A 22,466-nucleotide genomic window follows, 5' to 3' on the forward strand; every position below is an offset into this window, starting at 1 on the left:
AGAAAAGCTCAGTAGAGAACTCCTTGGATCAAGAGGTATTAAGAGTAATGGCCTGAAGTTGTGTCAGGGAGGTTTAGGTTGGACATTAGGAAAAGGTTCTTCCCCCAGAGGGTGGTTGGGCACTGAACAGGCTCCCAGGAAGTGGTCACAGCACCAAGGCCAGCAGAGTTCAAGGAGCATTTGGACGACACTCTCAGGCACATGGTGGGATTCCTGGGGTTTTCCTGTGCAGGGCCAGGAGTTGGACTTGATGGTCCTTGTGGGTCCCTTCCAACATAGGCTGTTCTTTGATTCTTTCACCAATCCCCATCATCATGACACAGCAGAGGAGGCTGTATGTGCTGTATCACCTTCAGGTGCCCCAAGTCTGGAGGAGAACCTGGGTTTTCCCCAGTGGATCACCCAGCTGTGCAAGGGAAGAAGGTGTTCATCAGCCAGCTGTGCAGCTTGCTCTTCCCCCCCTCCGGGAAGGCAGAATAGATAATCTAAATTCCCTTCCAGACCTCAATCTCTCCTCTTAATTTTGTGGCCTCTCTCATTGGTTAGTAAAAACAATTTGTGCAAAAGCTGCTTTTCTCACACTGAGATGTGAGGGGCTTTTTAAGTCTGTACCCGATGCTGGGTCTGGTGGAGGTATTCCAGGGAAAGCTCCCCAGCTGTGGAGGAGAGGTGTGCTGGTGCTGCTGTGTTAAATAGCTGTTGTTTCGGGATCTGATTGAATTAGGACTCCCTTGAACTCTATCAGTCCTGCTGCACAGATAAAGGCTTGTTTATTTTTCATTGGCCCTTTGTTGAAATAAAACGGTTTCTGATAATGCCCAAGTAATTCTTTTTATCGACATCCAGGAGGCTGATACGGAAATAAAAAATAGGGAACTCTTTCAGTGGAGATTAGGATCTCTCAGAAACGTGGCAGGCTTCCAACATGAAGTATTGTCATCGCTTCTGCCGGGCAGGTCTGTCGGTGCTGCTGCTCCTTTCCACAGCAGCCACTCGCCCTGAAGGAGGAGGTTACTAAAGAATCCAGTTTTCCTGGAATTAAGGAGCTGCCTGGAAGGGTGTTTTAGCAGATGCATCACAAATCTGATACATTAGGGGAAAAAAGGAAATAAAAGCCATAGGGACAAGCTTTATGGAGCATTTTAAAAGAAATGAAAAAACAGGAGGTAGGTTTATTCCTGTGTTGGGTAACATGTTGCTTTCTGGTGTGCTGTGGACCTTCGAGAGGGACTGTGCCCATCTGTAGCTGAGACAAGGGCATCCTGCCTGGGGGTGCCTCTGGAGCAAGGGGCAGAGCGAGGGTGGGCTGCAGAAACTGGGGAAATTCCCAGGGGATGTGAGGACCCAGTTAATCTGCTAACTGCTGCTTCTTGGAGTTAAACTCAGTGAATTCCCCTTGCTCGTCTCAGATCTAAGCTGTGGGATGCCAGGCTGTGCAGTTTTGAGATATTTTGAGGTGGGGTTTTTTTGAGTGGTGAGAGATGGGACGTTCATTAGGAAGTGTGGGCTGGACGAGGGAGGTGACCCCATCCTGAAGGGCCCCTGCCCTGAGGACTGCTGGAAACTGCAGGCACTCTGCTTGATCCCCATCCATTAACACCCTGTGCACGTGCACCAGGCTGTGGAAGTGCCACTCAGCTGGACACTCATCGTCTGCCCTTGCTGTTCTCGGTGCACTGAGACCGTGGTTGGAGATGCCCTGCCAGGCATGGGCAGCAGGCAGAGAGGGGTGTGCAGGGCGTGGGGGCTGAGCAGTGGCCGGCAGCAGCCCAGGGCAGAGCCCACCCAGGGCAGAGCCCACCCAGGGCAGGGCCCACTGGCACGGTCCCAGCGCTGGCTGTGATGGATGGGCTGCCATGGCAACCCTGCCTGCGCCCGCAGCCGCATCTGTCACCGAGGGGGAAAGTGGCTAATAGGCAGGTTGCCAGATACCTGTTCCTGGCAAGCACAGTGGTGTTGCCTCCAGGGTGTCCTCTGCAGCAGATAATCTGGGGCAATGTAGGGGGGAGAAAGGAATTAAGGTGTTTTGGGAGCAGCCCCTCAGTCAGGGTGGCACTGCTGCAGCCGTGCAGTGCTCAGGGCTGTCACTGCGTAGCAGAAATGTGCTTTTTCACTGTGTGGAGTTGTAGGGAACCACTGAACCGTGGCAGGGTGATGTGAACAGACTCTGGATCTGAAGAGCAAAAAATGGGGGCAGCAAGGCTCCACTGGAAATGGAGCACGAGCTGTTGAAGCACTGGGTTGCACCTGTGCAGCTCCGAGGAGGAGCGCTCTTCCTAATCTGCTTATGTACACTGAAGAATAGTTTTGGGCAGCTGCTGATGCTTTGCCTTAGATCATGAAACATTTGAGAGGGGTCATTTTTGGGTTGAGCTGTATCTCTCTCTAGCCCCTCCAAGCCTTGGAGTCCCTGGGGAGTGAGGGGGGATAGAGTTGGATCAGGAGTTGGACTTGATGATCTTGGAGGTCTTTTCCAACCCAATCTATTCTATGATTCTATGATTCTCTGGCCCCTGGCTGAAAGCCTGGGGTTACCAGAGCAGCTTTCTGCCGCTCTCTGGCAAAGTAATCCAACACCATTTCACTCTCACTCCACTTCAAAGCATTGTCAGTGCTGTAAACACTGCAAGACTGCGAGCCCAGCTCCTTTTGCTGCCATCCCTAACCCAAAGCTTTCAGCCTGCTCAGGGCCCGTGGCAGCAGCTGCCTCTGCCTCCCCAGGGGACGTGGATTGCTTGGCCAGCCTCGATGTGCAGGGAAGTGCAGGCAGGCAAGTCGTTTGTTCAGGAAAACATGTGAGAGCCTTTGGATGCTGCTTATTTTCTGTAACTTGAAAGAAGTCAAATTGTGCCTGGGCTGAGGAGTAGGAGCACAGGAGGATTTGGTTTGTGGAATAAAGGATTTGATTAATTTTGAGGTGTTCCTCTGGACAAGCTGGAGCAGTTCACCGTCAGCTGGATTGGGGTTGCTGTGCTGGAGGTACTCAGGTTTGAGCCCTTCCAGGTAACACACAGTGGTGGGAACAGAGGTCTTACTGGCCATTCCCAAACTGGGGAAAGTGGTGGTGATTTGGAAACTGCAAAGGCTCTTTAAACAAAAAAAAATCATGAGAAAGCAGAACACAGCTGCAGCTTCTGAATTTGCCTTGCTTATGAAGTTTCCTGTCACTCTGGTATGAAGAGCTATGTAAATGCTAAATGAACCATATTTAAAAATACTTTCTCAATAAATGGCCTTGCAAATTAAATTTTGGAAGATGATCTTACCTTTAGCCCATCTTGATGATAATTTTAATTATGGTTAATAAAAATTCAGTCTGCATTTCCAGTTTATTGTCTTACTCCATCATGACTTCATCCCTTAAGAAGATGTAATGATGCAAGTGTGTGAGGGCAAAGCACTCACCTAGAGGCATGGGACTGGCAAGAAAGAGCCTTAGGCTTCAAATAGCACTTGGGTACTTTCCTGAGTCTATTAAGCTCTGCCCTACAATCAGCTGGAACTTCTATTCACTGTTCTTTTTCTCCTGGAAGAGTGTTGGTTTCCAGATTAAATATACCCGTAGAGTGTTGATAAAGTGATGCTATCCCAGCAGGACACGCAGTGCTGTGGGTCAGGTCTCTCCTGTTGGTGTGACTCCTTAGCCATCATCTGTGGTTCCTCCCATTGGATGCTGCATTACATGAGCTGCTGTTGGGAATTCTGTAGCATCCTTCCACCTGAGGAGCAAAGGAAGCCATGAGAGCATAAGGGGATCCCAGTGGGGCTAAGCACCACAACAGCCAGCTTTCTTCCCGATCCATCCAAACCTTCTGGGAATGGGGGTTGTTCACACTGGGTGTCCATCAGCTCTCCATCATGGACAGGGATACTCAGACAGCCTTGTCATTTTTCTGCAGCTCATTTTCTTGTAGAACTCGTGGCAGAGCTTTCGGGCAGTGCTCGTGAGCGCTGCTCAGTCCCCCTGGCCCCTGCCCAGGCCCTGGAGCCTGCTGGTGCTGACAGAGACCTGCCAGTGCTGGATATTTTCCTACAGATGTTATGGGAATATGCAGCTCTTAAAAAGCCCTGTTGGAAACACCCCCTCTGGGAGTTTCTCCTTCCCTTTCTCTCTTTATTTTTTTCTTTAATCTCCAGGAGATTGCACAGTCACAGAGTTGGGATACCTCAGCAGGTGACCATATTATTCCCCTCCTGCTGCAAAGTTAATCTTTTCTTTGTTGAAATCAAGGGCAGGGTAGAGGACTGAGCGAACTGCCAGCTCCAATAAACATAGTCTGCCAAATTAATGGGTGCACTGTGTACTTTTCCTGGGATTTCTTCCATCTTCTTTCAAGTATTGTGATTGCCATACACATCATAGCATGCCCTTCCTCTTATTTCTGCTCCAAACCCTGGTGAGAGCCTGTGGATGAATTTCCATGGAAGAGGACTGGAAAGGGCAGCATTTTGGATTGGGAAGTGTTTGTGGCTGGCTCAGCTCCCCAGAGTTTTCCTTTCCGAACTTGCTGCTGTGGTATCCCCAACATTCCTTTAATCAGAAACACGTGTCCATCATCCAGAGGGAAGAAAGAGAGGAAAAGTGACTTTGAAACCAGTTGTTCCGTTACTCCCCTTGTGGTGAGCAATGAGTAACCCATGCCTTAGGCTGTGTCCCAGTGACCCATCTGGATGGCTCAGATCCCACTGGGGTGGAAGAGCTGTAGGCGTGTTCCTTGCCTTTGCACGGAGCAGACGTTGACCACTCCCCATCCATTTGAAGTTTCCTGACATATCAGGGATACACCAAGCATTTTTCAGCTGTCAGTTCAGGAAAAGAAAAGAAACTTAACATCTAAACTGAAGATAGGAGCGTGGTCAAAGCCAACTAAGGTGTAATCTGCTCGAGTATTTTATTTAACCTGACTGGTTTATGGCAGTGCTGTGTCTCGATTTTATAATCATTATAATTTATGATAGTCTTAAATCACTGCATTGGTGCAATTTGGTTAGGAGTAACCCTTCTTCTGTTTCTCTTCTCTTGGCCTGTGCTTTTAATGAAGTGATGTCACTTGCTTGGAGAACATTAAATGCTGTGTAAGCTTCGTGTGATAAGAAACTTTAAACATGCACATCGAAGAATCTGGCAAGGCACCACCTACAAGGGAATATCTTTCAATAGGATATAGATCTAATTGGAAAACATGGTTTCACATCTGAGAGAAACACTTGCACAGGCCTTGGAGGAGGCTTGTTGCACATAGAGGCTGTGCTCACTTTCTGGAGCACAGTGGCAGCTCCTGCACGCCCAGGGGATCCGTGATGTCCCTGGGAGGCAGACTCACATCCCGTGCTATTTTCGTAACAGTTATTTCACAGTTGCTCAGTGACAAGGTTAAGTTTGGTCTGAATTAGATCACTGTGCTTCTATATTTTATATTCTGACACTTTGGAAGTGGTGCAAGGGGTGGTGGTCATTCTGGTTTGAACCAACCTGAGCAGTCTGACACAAGCTCTTTCCCAGGAAGACTGAAACTGCATGGCAACCTTCCCCTCAGGGGAGCTTTCCTGCTCAAAAAGATGATCAGAGCCAAAGATCTTCTGGTTAAAAAAAATAAAGAAGTAATTTGAAAAGTACACTTGATTTCTAAGGTTGTAGGAAGCTTTCAAACATCTGTCTTGGTGCTTTTGCATTTTCAGAGAACTTCCATGCAAGGGGAAGAGTTTTGCTGTTGTTGACACAGATTGATCAGAAGTATAAAGTGGGATATGTAGTGGTGGGGTTTGAGATTCCAACCTCCTCCACTGGTTTTCAGCACTGGACAGATTCCTGTCTCTTGCTCCCAACCTTCTGGAGAGTAACAAGCCTTTCAAGCCTTCCAGCCTTTTATTGTTTAGTTTCTATGACCCAGATGGGTTGTAAGCTGGTAGGTTCAGGGTGATGTCCCGTAGTGTGTAGCACTACCGTGGCCCCACAACAGCGGTGCCAGCATCGGGGTCCTGCCCTGGGGTGGGGCAGCCTGGGGGATGCTGTTGGTGTCACTGCATTAATTGCATTTCTGTTCCATTTGACAGCTGGTGATGGAGTTCTGCGGCGCAGGCTCCGTCACCGACCTCATCAAGAACACGAAGGGGAACACCTTGAAGGAGGAGTGGATCGCCTACATCTGCAGAGAGATTTTACGGGTACGTGTCTGGAGGGAGCTGAGTGCTGGGGGTTGTTGGACTGTGGCACTCGGTGCTCGGGGGACACGGAAAGCCTCTGGCTCCACGGGCTTCGTGGATGCTGCACTGCCATGGGCTGGAGCCTCTGTGGTGCCTGCAGGCATGAATGATTCATGTGCTTGTACGATGCATAATAAATAAGCCCTGTTTAATGCCCTTTAGCTCTATTAGTTCCCTGAATTTTAACCCTCCTTTTCCTTCCACAAAAATATGATTTCCTTTGGGTGTTAGTAGGGCAAGGATTTATTTGCATTAGAATTACGTTTTTAGTTAACAGGTGAGGACTAATAAAGTCTTTGGAAAGAAAAACCTTCATTATTAAAAAGCATCCCATGTTTTATTTAATCCACATGTCTCTGGCTTTAATGAGGATGCTGCAGCTTTTATACCCACAATATAAATGTTTGAGTGAAGTGTCTTAAAATGGGCCACGCCAGAGTTTCACATCCTGGGAGATGGCAGCTTCAGCAAACACTTGCCTGCATTTTGCACAGCTGAGGTCAGATGATGGGATTTTAATGGTTGCCTGATATCAAAACTTATTGCTCTGCAAACTGAGCATCTGTCCAAGAGAAAATAGAAATATTTGGCGTGTGTAAGAAACCAGAACTGTTCACGTGATAAGATGAGAGGAAATGGCCTCAAGTAGCACCAGGGAAGTTTTAGGAAAAATTTCTTCATTGAAAGGGTTGCCAAGCATTGCAACAGGCTGCCCAGGGAAGTGATGGATCCCCATCCCTGCTGAGATTTAAAATGTATGGATGTGGCACTTAGGGGCGTGGTTTAGAGGTGGGCTTGACAGTGTCAGGGTTACAGTTGAATTTGATGGTCTTAAAGGTCTTTTCCAACCTAAACAGTTCAATGATCCTATGAAAGAAAATGAGGCAAAATGATCCTCTGAAAGGATGTGACTGACACTTAGGCTGCCACGGGTGTCCAGAGGTGACACAACACTTCTCTGTTGATCCTGAGTGCCACTGTCCACACCAACATGATGTGCAGAAGATGCTGGCACTGTAACAAATCAGCTGTTGTATGGACGCTGCTTTCAGTGCCAGGAGGCCACAGTTACATGGGCTTATTTTAAATGTATGAGCTCCGTGAGCCCGCTTCTTAAAATAGTCCCTGGCAGTGAGTCAGAACCCAGCCACTAACTCACGTCCCGGGGCCACCGTCGAGTGTCATCGCTTGATTTTGGCCTCACGCTGGGACTGTTGGTGGGTGACCTCCATAGGGTTTTGGGTGATGAAAGGTTCCCACCTTCGTGCTGCAGAAGGTGGTTCACTCTTGGTTCAGACGCTGATGGACAGTTGTAATTCTAACACAAGGCTCAATCCCACGCTGTTAAAGGATTTATTGAAATTCAGTGGAATTTTCGCTGTACCTGCAATGCACAAAGGTGCCTCTAACCAAGTATAACATGGCTAAAAAAGGACTCCCGTACAGATATAATCTATTCCACAGTGTTTTCCCAAGGTAACGAGTGTAAAATGACTAATAACTACCAGTAGTGATAGCAGAGATTCTTTTCTTCCTCAAATATGAATGTTTAATGTGAAATGTAAGCCTAATGCAAAATTAGTTTTTGAAGTAATCCATATTTTTCCTAAGCTGGCAATATAGGTGGATGTTACTTTGAAACTGAAATAATAAATGAATGAAATAAAGACGTAGGTTGCAGAGGGAAATTAATGAGCTAATAAACCAGCAGAACAGCAAAGCTGGTTTACCTTTAGCCTTTGAGACAGGCTTTTAATTTGAGCTATATCTCTATTAGGGATATGTGCAAGTTATAATGTTTGTATTTGCATGGTAGATTTTTTAATGCAAGCGTTCTCAGTGCACTGAAATCCAGTTTATTGGACCGATATAACAAGGGAATTGTTTCCTTCAGTTTCTGGATGATGGAAATACAGAAAGGAGACAAACCCATTCTATTATTTATGCCACAGAAATGGCTCCCTAAGGCAAGGGAGCACATGGGGGAAATTATGTCTAGATCTACGGAGGAATTTGGGTTAATATGGGTTCCTGCAGAAACGTGAAAGGTTGGTTTTTAATCCCTGTAGGATCAGTGGTTCCCTGCAGTGGGGAGCACCCGCTGAGGGACGTCACCCGCTGAGGGACGTGGAGCCCATCGGCCACTCTGGGCATGTCCTCCCAGCATGGGACACAGGACAGTGTTTGGAGCATGTGATAAACAAAAGCATTCTCGAGTGCTTAACTCCGACTGTGATCTTTTCATTTCTGGAGCATAATTGGTTGAGGAGGAATGTCAGAAAATAACATGCTTTGAACTTGGATTCCTCTAACCTTTCTGTGAATTCTCCAGGGCTTGAGTCATCTACACCAGCACAAAGTAATTCACCGAGACATCAAGGGACAGAATGTGTTGCTGACGGAAAACGCAGAAGTGAAACTAGGTAAGAGTGGGTAAGAGCTCTTGGAAACTGCAGGTGGGCTGGCTGGAGGGAAGCAGCAAATGGGTTACCAAGAGCCACTCTGTGCTTTTTGTCATGTTGGCCTCAATAACATGACCCTGGGTGCTGGACCAAGTGCTGTGCCATAAACTGCTGGTGGTTGATGGCCAAGTTCTGTGTGCAAAGATGCACTTGCAGTGGTGTTACTGTTCAGAGAGCTCTGCCATCAGATAAAGGTTAAGCAACCAAGACCATTTTTTCATGCTCCAGATTGAAAATTGCCCTGTGTGCATCACCAAGCATTATCAAAGGCTGTTCCCCTGCAGCTACAGCTGCATAGTAGTGCCCTCCAGGATCATAATCCATTCAGTTTAGTGTGACATAATCCAGACTCCTTTTCCAAACTAACCTGATGGAAAGAACTTAATTTGCAATAACTACTCTGAATTTCATACTTGGTGTTAGCCACCCTGGAGAAGAGCAGGCATTCATGTGAAGATCATATAGAAGGCAGTGGATCAGTGCAGATGATGGGCTCATATCCTCAGTTGTCCAGTACCAGTGTTATTAAGACTGCCTCTGCACATTCTAATTTATGCTGGTGATGGAAGATCCCTTACACTGGTAAATGTGTGGTGCAAGCCTTGTTTTCCCATGCCTCTCCTCTCCCTTTACAGCAGAATGAAATCCCAGCTTAACAGATGGTACCACCAGCTCGTTTGGCTTTATGTTGGTGAAGATTCCCCTCCAAGGGGAAATTCTCTAGGGCAAATCTCCAACCGTTGTGTTGCGCAAAGTGTACTTAGTGGACCATAGAGTATTCTCTCACTGGTTTGATTTCATCATTTTTTGCTTCATTTTGCAGCTCTCTGCTTGACATTTCCCTATGGGCCTTTGTCCTTGGCCCTTAGTTCCTTAAGTCTTTTGCATTTCTGCCATTTCCAGCAAGAATTTAGGTAGAAAAATGAGGCATCCACCGATATTTGGCAGGCTTTAATTCAAATGAGCAAGCATAGAACAAAGGCTGCTGCTTATTCATGTTGCTAACCCTGTTTCTCATTAGTATGAGGAACTGTGATTTCTTTTCATTGCCTCCTGGCAAGGAGGAAAAGGCACAGGGTTTCATACAAAACCTGGACATCAGATGATCAGGTTTGTCCTTGCCTGACCTCTGTTGATCTCAGCAGAGATTAAACAGGAATGTCTCTGGCCATGTCTTTCTTTCCTGGCCGTGCAGAGTTGTTCTGAATGAACACAATGTTTTACATTCAACAGAAGAGTGTTGCTCAGGTTTGTCTCTGACCTTACAATGCCCCTTTGTGTCTCTGATCCCACAGTGGATTTTGGTGTCAGCGCTCAGCTGGACAGGACGGTGGGCAGGAGAAACACCTTCATTGGAACGCCTTACTGGATGGCCCCCGAGGTCATCGCCTGCGATGAAAATCCCGATGCCACTTACGACTTCAAGGTACCTAAGCCAGCACCTTCTCACTCAGGAATTTAGTGTATCCTTGCAGCTCTGAAAAAGTGCACTGACAGGCAGCACAGCCTCCTCCCGCTTTCTGGCTGCAGAATTTTCAGATGCCAGTTCAGGTCCAACGTGAATCTTTGTTGTGCTGTTCACGTATCCAAATTTACTGCGAGGAATTCTTTGCCCATGCTGAGAAAGGTGTCAGACTGAGGATTCCTACCTGCTACCCTGCTTTTCGGTGCTGTGTGTTTAAATACTCCAGTCAAACATGCTGTATTTGCTCTATTTACTCTGGAGAGAAGTCAGGTCAGGTTTAGAAAGGGCAAAATCATATCTTCTGGCCTGCAGGCTGATATTCGCAGGGAGATCTGAAGGCTGCCACACAATCAGACATTTAGGGGGCTGACCTACTTTTTACATGTCTCTCTAGTCTGTTTGAAGTTTATTTTTGGATCAGTGGCAGCACAACATCACTGCTGAGTTATTATGTGGCACAGAGCCCTGTGCCACGCAGCAGGTCCACAGGAGTGTTAGGAGCCCCACCTGCCCATTCAAACTACAGCGAGGCCTGATGTTTAAAGCAGGGAGAGCTTAATATATTTTATCCTTTTTCTGCCTTACTATAAATTTTTGGACACACATCTGTAGAAATATCCCTTGGTTTTTTTGTCCCTTGGTTTTTTTGAAGTGTCCAGAACTTGGATTTCCAGCTCCAAACCTCCCAAGGTCCACTGAGCGTGTCCAGAGAGGAGGGCAGGTCACTGGCACATGAGCTTTGGGGGGAAAGCTCAGACATGTAAAGCTCACTGTACCTCTGTTCATGCACATGCTAAAAGGTCACTTTGCAAGATGGTGTTTAAAAAGGACTTTGAGACCCCCTGGCTGTGGGCTGCTTTCTAACAGCAGAGCACTCCAGTTTTAACAGTGCCACAGTCCACTGTCACAGGGCTATTCAGGATGCCATTACTGATCATTCAGAGACATTTTTGAGAGATGAATGATTTTAAAGTAACCAAGTGATGCTTTGCTATTGCAGCCATTTAAAAGTGCATCAGTCAACTTTTGAACTGATGTTTTTCCAGAGAGCAGCTTTCCAGGCTGAGTTCAGACTTGGGGTTACAGAAATCATTAATGATAAGGACACGCAGAAATAGTTTAATCTGCAATTACTTATTACTCTTTGATTAACCAATTACAACAGGCACTTCCTCAGCTCTGCTGATGGCAGTGCTTCGTGGCAGGGCTGCACCCCGCTCTGGCTGCTCCCACCACTTCTCCACCGCCAGCTGCCTGTGCAACACTCTCGTCAATCACAGCTTTTTATTATTATTTTTTTAAAAAGAGGACTGATATCTTCATAGGCTGCTTTCTACCCTCTGAAATCCCTGAGGATTTTCCTCTTGCCGGAATAACTAGGGCACTTAATATGCCGTTGAGTGATGCACAGGCTCCGGGACCAGAATCCCTGCATTGTCCCCCAGGATCAGATGCTCGTAGCGAGCCGGGCGCTCGCGTCTCTGAAGTCGGCATTGACCATTTTCCTGTGGCTGGGGGTGTGGAACAGAAGGCTGATTGCTGCCGACACGCTCCCTGCAGGGTGCTCTCGGAGCTCCTGGGGATGTGGGAGCCACTGGACATTAGTCCCTACCCCGGATCACATCCCTGCACCTGATGCTCTCGCTTTGAAGTTGAGGGGGGGGGAGGATGTAAATGATAATTATTTCTTTTAAAAGGGATGCAAATCAGATGCTCTCTGGTTTAGCTGACCGGCTTAAAATACTGAATACAAAAGATGAGATTTATAGGGTGAAAAAAGGAGTTCTCGCAGGCTTAATCTGTTGGACAAAAAGCCTCTGATCTCACTGTTTTCTTAGCCAGAAAGAGATGCCTGTGTAATCTATGGAAGGAGGCAGTAAATACCTCCTCACATAAATAAACCACTTCTAAAAAGAACAAATAGAAACCCCACATTGTTGAGGTTATTTGTTATTTTTTTCCCCAGCCGGTCTTCCTTTTTTCTTTAGAGATATCTTGTCAATAAGCTTAGAATCAAAAGGAGGGGGAGAAAGAAGCTTGCTTCCCTTCCCAAGTCAAGGCAATGCAAATATATTAGCACATCATATCTTTGCTGGATGGACTGAAAAGCTTTTCAGCCTCAAAAATAAAAACCGCACAAAAAACCCCTGAATTCCAGATCATTATAAAATGTGTGCTTCCCGCTGAGTTTTCTGCTTTCTCTGGGAGACTTTGAGAGGTGATAATCCCTTTCTGTATTGCTCCAGCTTTAAGATCACTTGGCATCTTGCATATAATACTGGGTACCTCAATATGGAAAGACACATTAGGAATTTGGAAGGAGTTCAGTGGCAACCCAGAGGGAAGGGGTCATGTGTGCTGAATCATGTGGAAAGACTGTGATAATTAAGTATGCAGCAGAAATCCCAGCTGACCAGAAACAAAGAATGGATAAGACTGTACTGTGAAAGGGCTGGAAATAAGATTTTAGAGAGAATTTTTAAGCAGGTACAAAGATGTGTAGCAAGGGCGGCATTTGCTAAGGGAGAACTTGAGTCAAAAATGAGGAAAAGTGCCTTGAAATTGAAAATCCAAGTTGCCTTTCCTGGAGGGTGAATGTGAAAAGGTGCTTGTGGTTACTAGAGACTCTCTTTAGCTCTGGCTGAGCTTTTGGGACTCTGTACTGGGAAAAACAACCTTTCTGGGATTTGCTCTCTAAATGGCAGGTTTAAAGGCTCGAGGCAGTTTGGAAAGGGCAGCTCTTGAACTGGAGAGGAGAAGGCTGAAGTGGCACTGCAGGGACATGGCAGAGAGCAGAGCAAAGGAGAGCACGATGTGAGAGCTGGAGGTGCAGGAGAAAGGGTGGAAGGCAGAGTCCATCCCTTCCACCTTGAGATGAATTGGTCAGAGTCCAGTTCCCATTCCAGCAGGTGCTGGCTTGTGAATCTTTAGCAGCCCTGTATATATGGTGTCCATAATAATGAATTAGCCACCTTCTGCCAAAAAATCAAGTTGTGGCGGTGTCATTTGGGAAAGTGCTCATTTTCTCTCGCTGGGCATATCCTTCCTCTGCCTCCTCCACTGGCAGGAGACCCAGTCCATCCTTTGGGACTCATTACCAGAGGTGCAGCCACAGCTCATTAGTGATGGTGGGGTGGGGAGGAGGCACTGGAGGGGAGCTCACCACTGCTCTCTGGCAGGGAGCTGGGGATACAGGTGTCCCTGTTTGCAAGGGAGAAGATGGAAAGGAAAAGTGATACAGGTATGAAATCCAAGAGTTTCCCAAATAGGTGCATTCTCTCTGCTCTGATCCTTCAGGAGACTCAACCAACCATGTGGGCTGAGCAGGGCTTGGGAACTGGGTAAATAACAGTGTCCATTTCTCCTTCCACTGGCAAAATGATGCTTTTAGGCTTCCATTTAATGAGCAGTCCATGATACATGAGCCTCCTGAGGTATCTCAGCACACTCCAAGCATCAATTCCAGGTAGCCTGCTTTCTGTGGAGCTGTGTCAAATCCCTGGATATGTGTCACCCAGCACATAAGCAGGGAGCCAGCAGCCAGGTTTTCTGCTTCTCCCAGCCATGCATCCAGGGAGCAGTTTGTGACCAGCTCATCCAGGAACTGAGGGTTTTGTTCATTAGTGCACAGGGCTCATTAAAATGCCCCCACCAGGGGACCTTCATGTCATCATCAGTCCCTGGGCAGTGTCCCCACCACAGCTGCTGGGAGTGGTGCCAGCAAGGTGGCCATGTCCCACACCAGAAACGACTTGAAAGTTTTGAAATAAACCCTGGCATAAATATTGGGCTTGAGAGCCCCTTCTAAAGCTCCAACATGTGGCAGAAAGATGAGGCAGTGTCTGAGATGTCAGTCTGGGGGCTTGCAGAGGATCTGGCTCCCAGAGCTGAGCTCTCAGGGCTGGGAAGAGCCTTACCTGATGCTGTGACAGTGCTTCCTTATGTCACAAATGTCCCTCTGCTTTCTTTTACAGAGTGACTTGTGGTCTCTGGGGATAACAGCCATCGAGATGGCCGAAGGTGCTCCCCGTAAGTAGAGTCATTCCCTCTGTGTTCATTGACCCTGGGCTGTGACGTGCTGGGGTTTGCTGAGCACCAGCCAGAGCTCAGTCCTGTGCAGGAAACACCATGCCAAGGCTTTCCCAAGCAACCTGGGCTCACTGAGATGGAGCCTGCGGCATCCATGGGGACAAAGCTGCTAGGGCAGCATGGCCTAGGGGATTGGATAGGCAGTGAGCACATCTGTGTGACTTACTTGAGCACTCTGGTACTCAGTTTCCTCAGATAGAGCACAGATGAAGAAGGGGTGGAGCACTGGAAGGTAAAACACTGCTCCTCAGGGCTGCTGTTTTACCGACCTCCGCGGTGACACCGGCAGTGACCCACTGGGTTCCCCTGGGGCACCTGCTCAGGTCGTACTGCCACGGCTCTCAGCATGACCCTGGGGCCGTCCTTGCATGCTGGTGAGTGCAGGTAAACAGGGCAGAGCGTCGTGGCACGCGGTGCAGCTGCACCGTGCTCCTGGCCCCTTGCTGCTGGCACCTGGGTGGGTGCTGAGGACCCGCAGCTGCAGGAGCACAGGCGTCCCCAGCCCTTCCCTGCCGCTGAACCTGGCGCTGCTGGGGACACACACACCCCCCTTGGGTGGGGATCTCAGCTCTCACCTGTCTTGCAGGTCTCGTAGCCTCAGGGGAAAGTTGGGTCTCCCCGGTTGGGTGTCCGTGTTTAATGCCTCTTCTTGCAAATTGCAGCTCTGTGTGACATGCACCCCATGAGAGCCCTCTTCCTCATCCCCCGCAACCCAGCCCCGAGGTTGAAGTCAAAGAAGTGGTGAGTTTCTTTTCTCCGTCTTCAGCGACTGTGAAATGTTTCTGGAGCAGCTTGTTTCTTGCAGCCCGGGCTGGGTGTTTGTGTTTATGTTTGTACAGCTTTGGGGGCTGGTGGTGGTCTCCAGCATCCCTCCTGTGAGTGCAGGCTTGGGTCTTGATCTCCTGGGGAGAGGAATTTTGGGCTGAAGAATCCCGATGGAACGGAGGGCATCCTTGGAAGGCAGAGAGAGCCAAACTCTCACACTGCCATTTCACAGGGCGGTGCCGGCTTTTCCAGGGCGGTTTGTGCAGCCTGAAGTCTGATGACACTTTGCTTGGCTCCTGTTTCTTTCCAGTCAGGTTCCGTTTTTCAAGTGGAAACATGTATCCAGGCCAAAAAAAGGATAGTTTATCTTGAAAGCCCAGGAATGCGGAGATTTGTACTTAAGTTTGGGCTTTATTTTAAAATTTTGCAGGAAAAGATACGTCACTGTTTTGGGAAAGAAAAAAAAAAAAGGCAAGGCATGCCAATAAAAACCCGCAGGAAAAATATTCCTGAAGCCCAGCAGATGTTGTTTTGTTACTGTATGTTCTGTATTGATGGAAGTGGAGGCCTTAAAAACACTTGTCTTTGGTTCGTGCTGTTTGCCTGCCCCCAGTTCAGCAGTGGTTTCATCAGGAAAGATTTGCCAGAGGTTGGAGAGACAACCCTGTGCTCCCAGATAGGCTGAGCTCCCAGAGGGAAGCCTTGCCTTAATCCCTGAAATTTTGCTTATTATCTTACTGAAGACACAGACACACAAAAAAGGGAGAAGAGCACACAGTGGGCATGGAAAACACTTGGTACCTCAGCAGCAGGTAGTTTGTTGCTGGGACAGGAATGAGAGGGTCTTGGAGTCCTCTGCATCCAATGCATGGTTGCTGGGGTTTTAGGAACAGCCCCTAAAAACTCACCCAGCCTTTGGCAGGAGGCATCTTAATTTTGTCAGCTGCTCCAGTACCAAACCAGGAGGAGAGGGACCGTTCCCAGCTGGCTCTGCAGAGGGTGTCAAAGATTCTCACTCTCCTTGCACAACCTTTTGAGGATACCATTAGTCATCTGAGAAAATTGTGTAGATGCTTGTTTTCTGCCAGATCACCAGCTCCTTCATTATCCTCACTGCTACAGCACAAAATGGATTGTGAGACTTCAGAGTTTATTTTTCATACCAAAGTGCTGTTTATTCAGCAAAGATTCCTTCAGCCTCCAGGCAGAGGGGAGCTGATGAAAGCACATTTTGAGCAGGACATTCCTCCTAAAGGTAAAAACAGAGCTGGAGTGGAAGTTGTATTTTAGTCCCTGCCCTGACATACCATGATGTGCTTTGTGCAAGGTGGGATGTTCCTTGGCACCACCTTCCACGTGCCTTGCCAGGATGGGTCCTGGAATTCTGCATGCCCATCCCAAGAAGAGTGGAGGTGTTTGACCAGGCTTTCATGCTGGGTCTCTGGCAGTCAGTGAGCTGGTTTTCACAAGCAGAGATCACAAGAGGAAAGCCAAATGAAGAAGGGTTCAGCTTGAACCTTGAGTTTGTCCTTGCTTTTGTGTGCAGCAGCACGTAAATAGAAGTACACCAGGTGGGCAAGACATCTTTTTCCTTACTTGAAAGAAATAGTAGAGGCACTCCAGCACCTTTGAGGGTAAGTCAGGGAAAGCCAAGAGGGAATGCTGGCATGGGAGTCTGCCGCGACTTGAAAATTGCAGAGAGGAAAAAAATTTTGTTGCTCACTAAATACTTGAACTGGCTTTTAAAATAGTGCTGTTCCTATGAAATTGAAGTCTTTGGTGTATCATTTTCTTTCCCCATTAAAGCCAACCAGCAATGGAGCTTTATTTTTCTTCTTCCCGTGTTTTGCAGACAAAATGAACTCGAACCTTAGTGATTTCGTTCCCATAAACCTTCCCTAGGCCTGCCTTGTAAGAGACACAAAACCTCTTTGTTAATGAGGTGATATTTGCACTGTGAGACCACTTTTCATCCAAGCAGCTGCAAAGTCTTTGCAAACATTGATTTAAGCTTTAGAAACCCCAGGAGCTGGAGGAGGAGTGTTTCAGGAAGGTGGGCTGACCTGGGCCTGGGGAGGGGATGAGGCATGTGATGGTGTCCTCCTGGATCAGAGCCAGGGAGAAGGCCCTTGTCTTCTGCTCCAGCTCCAGGGAGGGCTGAACTGTGGGACTGGGCAGGCTTGCCTTTTTTAGAGAGGAAGATTTTGGGGAATCCAGAGGCCTGAGCTGGTCCCTGTCCGTGGCTGCTCAGTGAGGTCAAGGGTGCATCCCAATCCCCATCCTCAAGAGATGGGGAGACCCATCACTTACTGCAGAATAACTTTTTAGCTACTTCACCTGGACCGTATTTGCACATGCTCTGGACCACACATACAGGACTGGAGCCTCTCCAGCTTCACACCAACAAGGGAGAATCATGTTTTAGAAGTGGAATTTGTTTGAACATCATGTGGATTGTCACTTCTGGATACACCAAGACACTGGGTTTCTCAAGGCAAGGTGGGGAAGGAAGATTTGCTTGTTAATAAAGCTGGAGGGAGGATTTAATTGGATCCAGTAGTGTATTTTATTTTTGCATCTCAATTTGTATGGATTAGCACTTAAAAGATAAATCACTTTTAGCCTGACAGCTTAAAAGTAAAATCCCTGAAAGCTTATTGTTTTACTTCTAATGCAATTCTGTAGTATCTGTTGGCTTCTGACATTAATTTATATTCATTTTCTTATTTGCTAAAGCAACATAGACTATAGTAGCCTGTCAACATCTTCCTTTCTTGTAAATCCCTGTTCTCTTGGGTTTATAATATGATGAAATTAGTTCCAGGAAAACTTCTGATGTGCAACACTTGAGTCTAAGAGAAATTTGTTTATTAAAGATTTGGCTGAGACTCTTGTAGCTGAGATTGAATGTAACTTTGTGGGCAGGCAGGCTGTGAGAAGGCCACAGCTCTGCCATTCACAGCCATGTTCCCCCCCTCTGCCCAAGCCATGCTGCCCAAAGGGTGTGTCCCATTCACTGGGATCCATGATCAGGGAGTCCAGGTCATGGTGGCCCCCTGGATCTGGTGGGTTAGTGATGCTTCTGAGAGAGCAGGGAAGGGCTGCAGGCAGCAGCATTGCCCAGAGGTTGCCAGAGCTTTAACAAGCCATTTAATGTTGGGATGTTAAATCTTAAAGAAAAATCAACTTAACTTGTCCCACTCATCTTCAGAAAGATTCATCTCTTGAAACACTGCCTGGGGCCATAAAATATGAGAAACAATCTATTAAGGAATTACATTTATATCTGTATGTGTTGTCTCTTATTTCTACCTGCAATTTCACAGGTCAGAGGGAAGGGAGAAGGAATACTCTCTTGCTTTTTTCTCGGTAGCCATTGGTCACGTCTGGCTTTGGTGATTCCGTAGTCTTACTGATGGTTCCCAGCTTTCTGCAGGCTCAGCAGAATAGTGGTTTCTCCTAATTGCACCGGGAATTTACAGATAGGAACATGCATGGGAAGAACAGGAGAGGATGAATTCATAAAGGGTGTGTGTGATGGTGCAGCTCTGAGACAGTGCTGAGCATCGAGAGATCATGGGAACCCTTTTGGAAGGATGGCATCTGAGCAAGAAGGGTGTAGCAGCCAAAAAATTACCTTCCTTTCCTCTCCTTGACCAGGTCTAAAAAGTTTCAGTCTTTCATTGAGAGCTGCCTAGTGAAGAACCACAGCCAGAGACCAACCACAGAGCAGCTGATGAAGCACCCCTTCATCCGAGACCAGCCCAACGAGAGGCAGGTCCGCATCCAGCTCAAGGACCACATCGACAGGACTAAAAAGAAGCGAGGCGAGAAAGGTGAGAGCAGAAGAGAGAGGAGGGTTAGTGGAGAAGCAGCACCCTGGGCAGTCCTTGACCCCTGCCATGTGCTTAGACATCCCTATCTGGGCAATCCATGACCTCTGCCATGTGCCTGGGGATCCCTGTTGTAGGATCCCAAGGCATGTCCGTGCAGGCAAAGGATGTGGGTAGAAGAAGGAAGGCAGAGAGGACTGGATTGCTCGTGGTCCCCTCATTCAGATGGCTGAGTTTGTTTGCAGTCTGGTTGAGTTCAGTGGTGTGATCCCTTGTTGTGACCACGCTTCCCATGGTTTTGAGGTCAGATTGCTGTGTTTGATTTGATTCCTCTCAGCCACTGAAACGAAAATAAATAGCCACAACAAACCAGTGGGTATTCATATGAAGCAGACAGGTGACTGTCATTAGAGCTAATCAGTGCTTTTAAAAATTCTTTTTTTCCTAATGAAAAATGGTGTGGGTTTTTGATCTTTTTTTTTTTGTCCAGGTGGTAATTTCCACGTGGAACATCTAAGCTTTGATTCATTAAAATGTGTGTATAAAATATACGTTTACATAGATAGGTCCTGGCGTGTGGGAGGATGAAGCTGCTAAGCTGAATTTTCCCCAGCTCACATATTTCATGCCCAGTCTGTTGATCTACGTGACATCCACGCTGCACCAGCGATGGCAGAGTTGTGCAAATGAACATCGAGATAAGACCCTTGCCCCAAAGCAATTCCACTGACGAGGAATAACCTATTAAACTGAATGTTTTCAGTGAACTCTCCAGGCCCTATCAAAGTCCTCTGCAAGAAAGATCAGATAGCAGAAGAAACTTGTTGAAGTATTCAGCAGCTTGTGAACTGAATTTTAATTTGAAAGCTCATTTGCAGAATCCAGCAAATTAATACGTCGCTATTTCTCTTCTTATTGGTAGCGGAATTAATTTTTCATGCGTACCTTCCAGCCCCTTGTAATAGATTTCACTACAATCAAAACAATAAAATGGGATCCCAGTGAAGTATTAAATGTGTTTAGTCTGGCAAATGAAGGTTGGACCCTAGAGATGGAGAGTAATTGGATAAATGTGGGCCTTTCTTTTACTGTAATTCCCTTCATCCGATAAAGATGATATCCCAACAGAAATTGCAGTGCGTAGCACAACATTGCAGTGGGCTTTTATGTGGATATCTTCATTGCTTGGAAATTACATGGATTTGCATAGGAAGAGCATATGTTTGGGGAAAGAGGAGTTGGTGCCTTCAGAGCCATGGTTAAATCCCACCCTCCACTGACTGTGGCTTCAATAGCTTGTGGGGCACCTCCCTCTGCAGAACCCTCCTAAAGAAGGGGTCACTTGCTGTCATATGGGGATAAATTCTGATTTCATGGACACCCCCATCTTTGCACTGAGGGGCTGTGGTTGTCAGGGCTGTTTCCTGCTGGTGCTGGTGCTGCCCGTGGTGCACCAGCCGGGACTGCAGCCCTCTTCCCAGCTGGCACAGGCATGTGAGTGCAGCACCCAGGGTGACCACCTCTGCTTCCCTGGCCTTGCAATCCCCCATAAAACCAGAAAAGGAAGAGCAGTAATGCTGCTTATTCTTAGCCATGCAAGAAGAAGAGAGTTGTCTGTTCTGCATTCAGAGCTCTGGGGGTTTCAGCCACTGGAAAAACAAATGAGTCCAGCAAAGGGCACTGATGAGCTCTTCTGTTCCTAGATGAGACAGAGTATGAGTACAGTGGAAGTGAGGAGGAGGAGGAGGAAAATGACTCTGGAGAGCCCAGGTAAGAATCAGCATTTCATTTCTGCCCTTATGTCCCTTTAGCTCTGTATAAAATCAGCTTGAATTATGGGCTCATATGAACTGGAAATGGAAAAAGGACACTTTGAGCACTGAGTCCTGTTCCCTGGCAGAACAGAGGATATTCTCACTGCCGGGTGGTGCGTGGGTATAAACTGATGCTCCAAATCACCTTAGCCAAAAGCTGGGGAAGACAGCCTGGGTAGGGTACCCTGTTGCCTGTGGGACCTGCATCACAGCAGGGTGCTGTCATGGGAATGTGGATATTGAGATGTGGAAAAACATAAGATGAAATTAAAGAAGACTTTAAACTGTGGTTCCTTACATCCAAGTGTAACTCCCTATTTCCATGTAACTTTTCACCATGAAACCTCCCCAGTGCCACTGCAAGCACCGTGGGGCTGGAACTTTCTTTGGTGACATTTTTCAGAGCTGTTGTAATTAGTATCAGGTTATTTCATTATTTCACCGAGATAATGTAGTATTTTAATAGCTGGCAGTGATTCATGCTAAGTGTGCTTTGTGCACAGCTAAATATAGTGTGTGCCACTGCAGCACCAGAGGCTTTGGTTAGGAACTTAATGTGAGGGAAACCTTCAGCAAATAAGTGACTGGTGGGCCACGGGCAGAGCTCTGTGTCTGCCACCCTGCCCTGACACTTGCAGTCCCCCCATTCCTCCACCCGCTGCCACCCAAGCTCTGTTGGGTGTTCGGATGCTGTTGGGATGGAGGGGAGAGGGACCACGTCGGAAAATCACCTCCCTGGGGAAGAGGTTTGAGGATGCGGGGAGGGGATCTTCTCTGATGCCTCTGTCCCGTGCAGCTCCATCCTGAACCTGCCCGGGGAGTCGACGCTGAGGCGGGATTTCCTGCGGCTGCAGCTGGCCAACAAGGAGCGCTCGGAGGCGCTGCGGCGGCAGCAGCTGGAGCAGCAGCAGCGGGAGAACGAGGAGCACAAGCGGCAGTTGCTGGCCGAGCGGCAGAAGCGGATTGAGGAGCAGAAGGAGCAGAGGCGAAGGCTGGAGGAGGTAACTGGCCAGAGCAGAGTGACGGGCCGGCAGAGGCTGGCTTGGGGTGGAACGGCAGGATTTCTGGTAGCAGGTGCCAAGTGACTGTTCTCAGCCTGGTTTGAGAAGGTCATGTCCTGATCTCCCTGGTCAGCAATGCCAAACTTTTGTTACACTGGTCAAAGTGTAACACTAGGTACCCCTACTCATCCTTGTGGCATACCTTCATACTCCAGCTGATCTCCTCACTGCAGTTAAGTACTGCCAGCTCTTGTGAAGGTAATAGAACTGGTTTGATATAAATAAACCACTGAAATGCCAAACTTAAAGGGATCCCTGGAACTACTGAGCAGAATTAACCTGTTATTGGTGTGACAGTTGTATTCGGTCAAGATGGGCAAAACTCATCCTGATACAGGCACCTGTCAAGTTCATTATCATTATTTGCTGCTGTGGTCTGTTACAGTTGAGAAGAGGCTGAAAAGCTCAATTTTCCCTTTCCCCAGATCCATCTGCCATTTGTGTCCCATTTAATCCCTAATTTCAACCTCAGTCCTAACGGTCCCTGCCAATTACAATTTCTCTTGCAGGGGAGGGGCAGATGCCTGCCTGACTTGTGCAATGATCCATATGTGCCCTGAAGGATAAGATTTCATTACCCTTGTCTTAACATACCAGCTACAAATGCGATCGGTCATAAAATTATCCACCCCATTTAAAATCCAGCTGCAGGATTTGACCGTGTGACTTTGGGTGTCCCTGAGCTGCTCAGCCTGGCCATGTGCTCTGTAGGAAGTGCTCACTTTTGCTTTAGCTCTTGGTTCTTGGATTGCAGAAGTTCACAAAAAAAACCC

General features: G+C 47.5%; 1 protein-coding gene across 3 annotated transcripts in view; it reads left to right on the forward strand.

Moving 5' to 3' along the window:
• Positions 1 to 22,466, forward strand: part of TNIK (TRAF2 and NCK interacting kinase) — a 151,591-nt gene that overhangs the window by 85,201 nt on the left and 43,924 nt on the right. For all 3 annotated transcript variants that reach the window (XM_050308683.1, XM_050308684.1, XM_050308685.1), the window contains exons 5-12: positions 6,055 to 6,165; positions 8,537 to 8,627; positions 9,962 to 10,092; positions 14,106 to 14,160; positions 14,883 to 14,961; positions 18,646 to 18,821; positions 20,522 to 20,588; positions 21,429 to 21,633. In XM_050308683.1, coding sequence (XP_050164640.1) covers positions 6,055 to 6,165; positions 8,537 to 8,627; positions 9,962 to 10,092; positions 14,106 to 14,160; positions 14,883 to 14,961; positions 18,646 to 18,821; positions 20,522 to 20,588; positions 21,429 to 21,633 — 915 coding nt within the window. The remainder of the gene's footprint in view (positions 1 to 6,054; positions 6,166 to 8,536; positions 8,628 to 9,961; positions 10,093 to 14,105; positions 14,161 to 14,882; positions 14,962 to 18,645; positions 18,822 to 20,521; positions 20,589 to 21,428; positions 21,634 to 22,466) is intronic.

The sequence above is a fragment of the Myiozetetes cayanensis genome, unplaced genomic scaffold (assembly GCF_022539395.1).
Source record: "Myiozetetes cayanensis isolate MyiCay16 unplaced genomic scaffold, myiCay2020 scf13, whole genome shotgun sequence".
NCBI classification, from domain to species: Eukaryota; Metazoa; Chordata; class Aves; order Passeriformes; family Tyrannidae; genus Myiozetetes; species Myiozetetes cayanensis.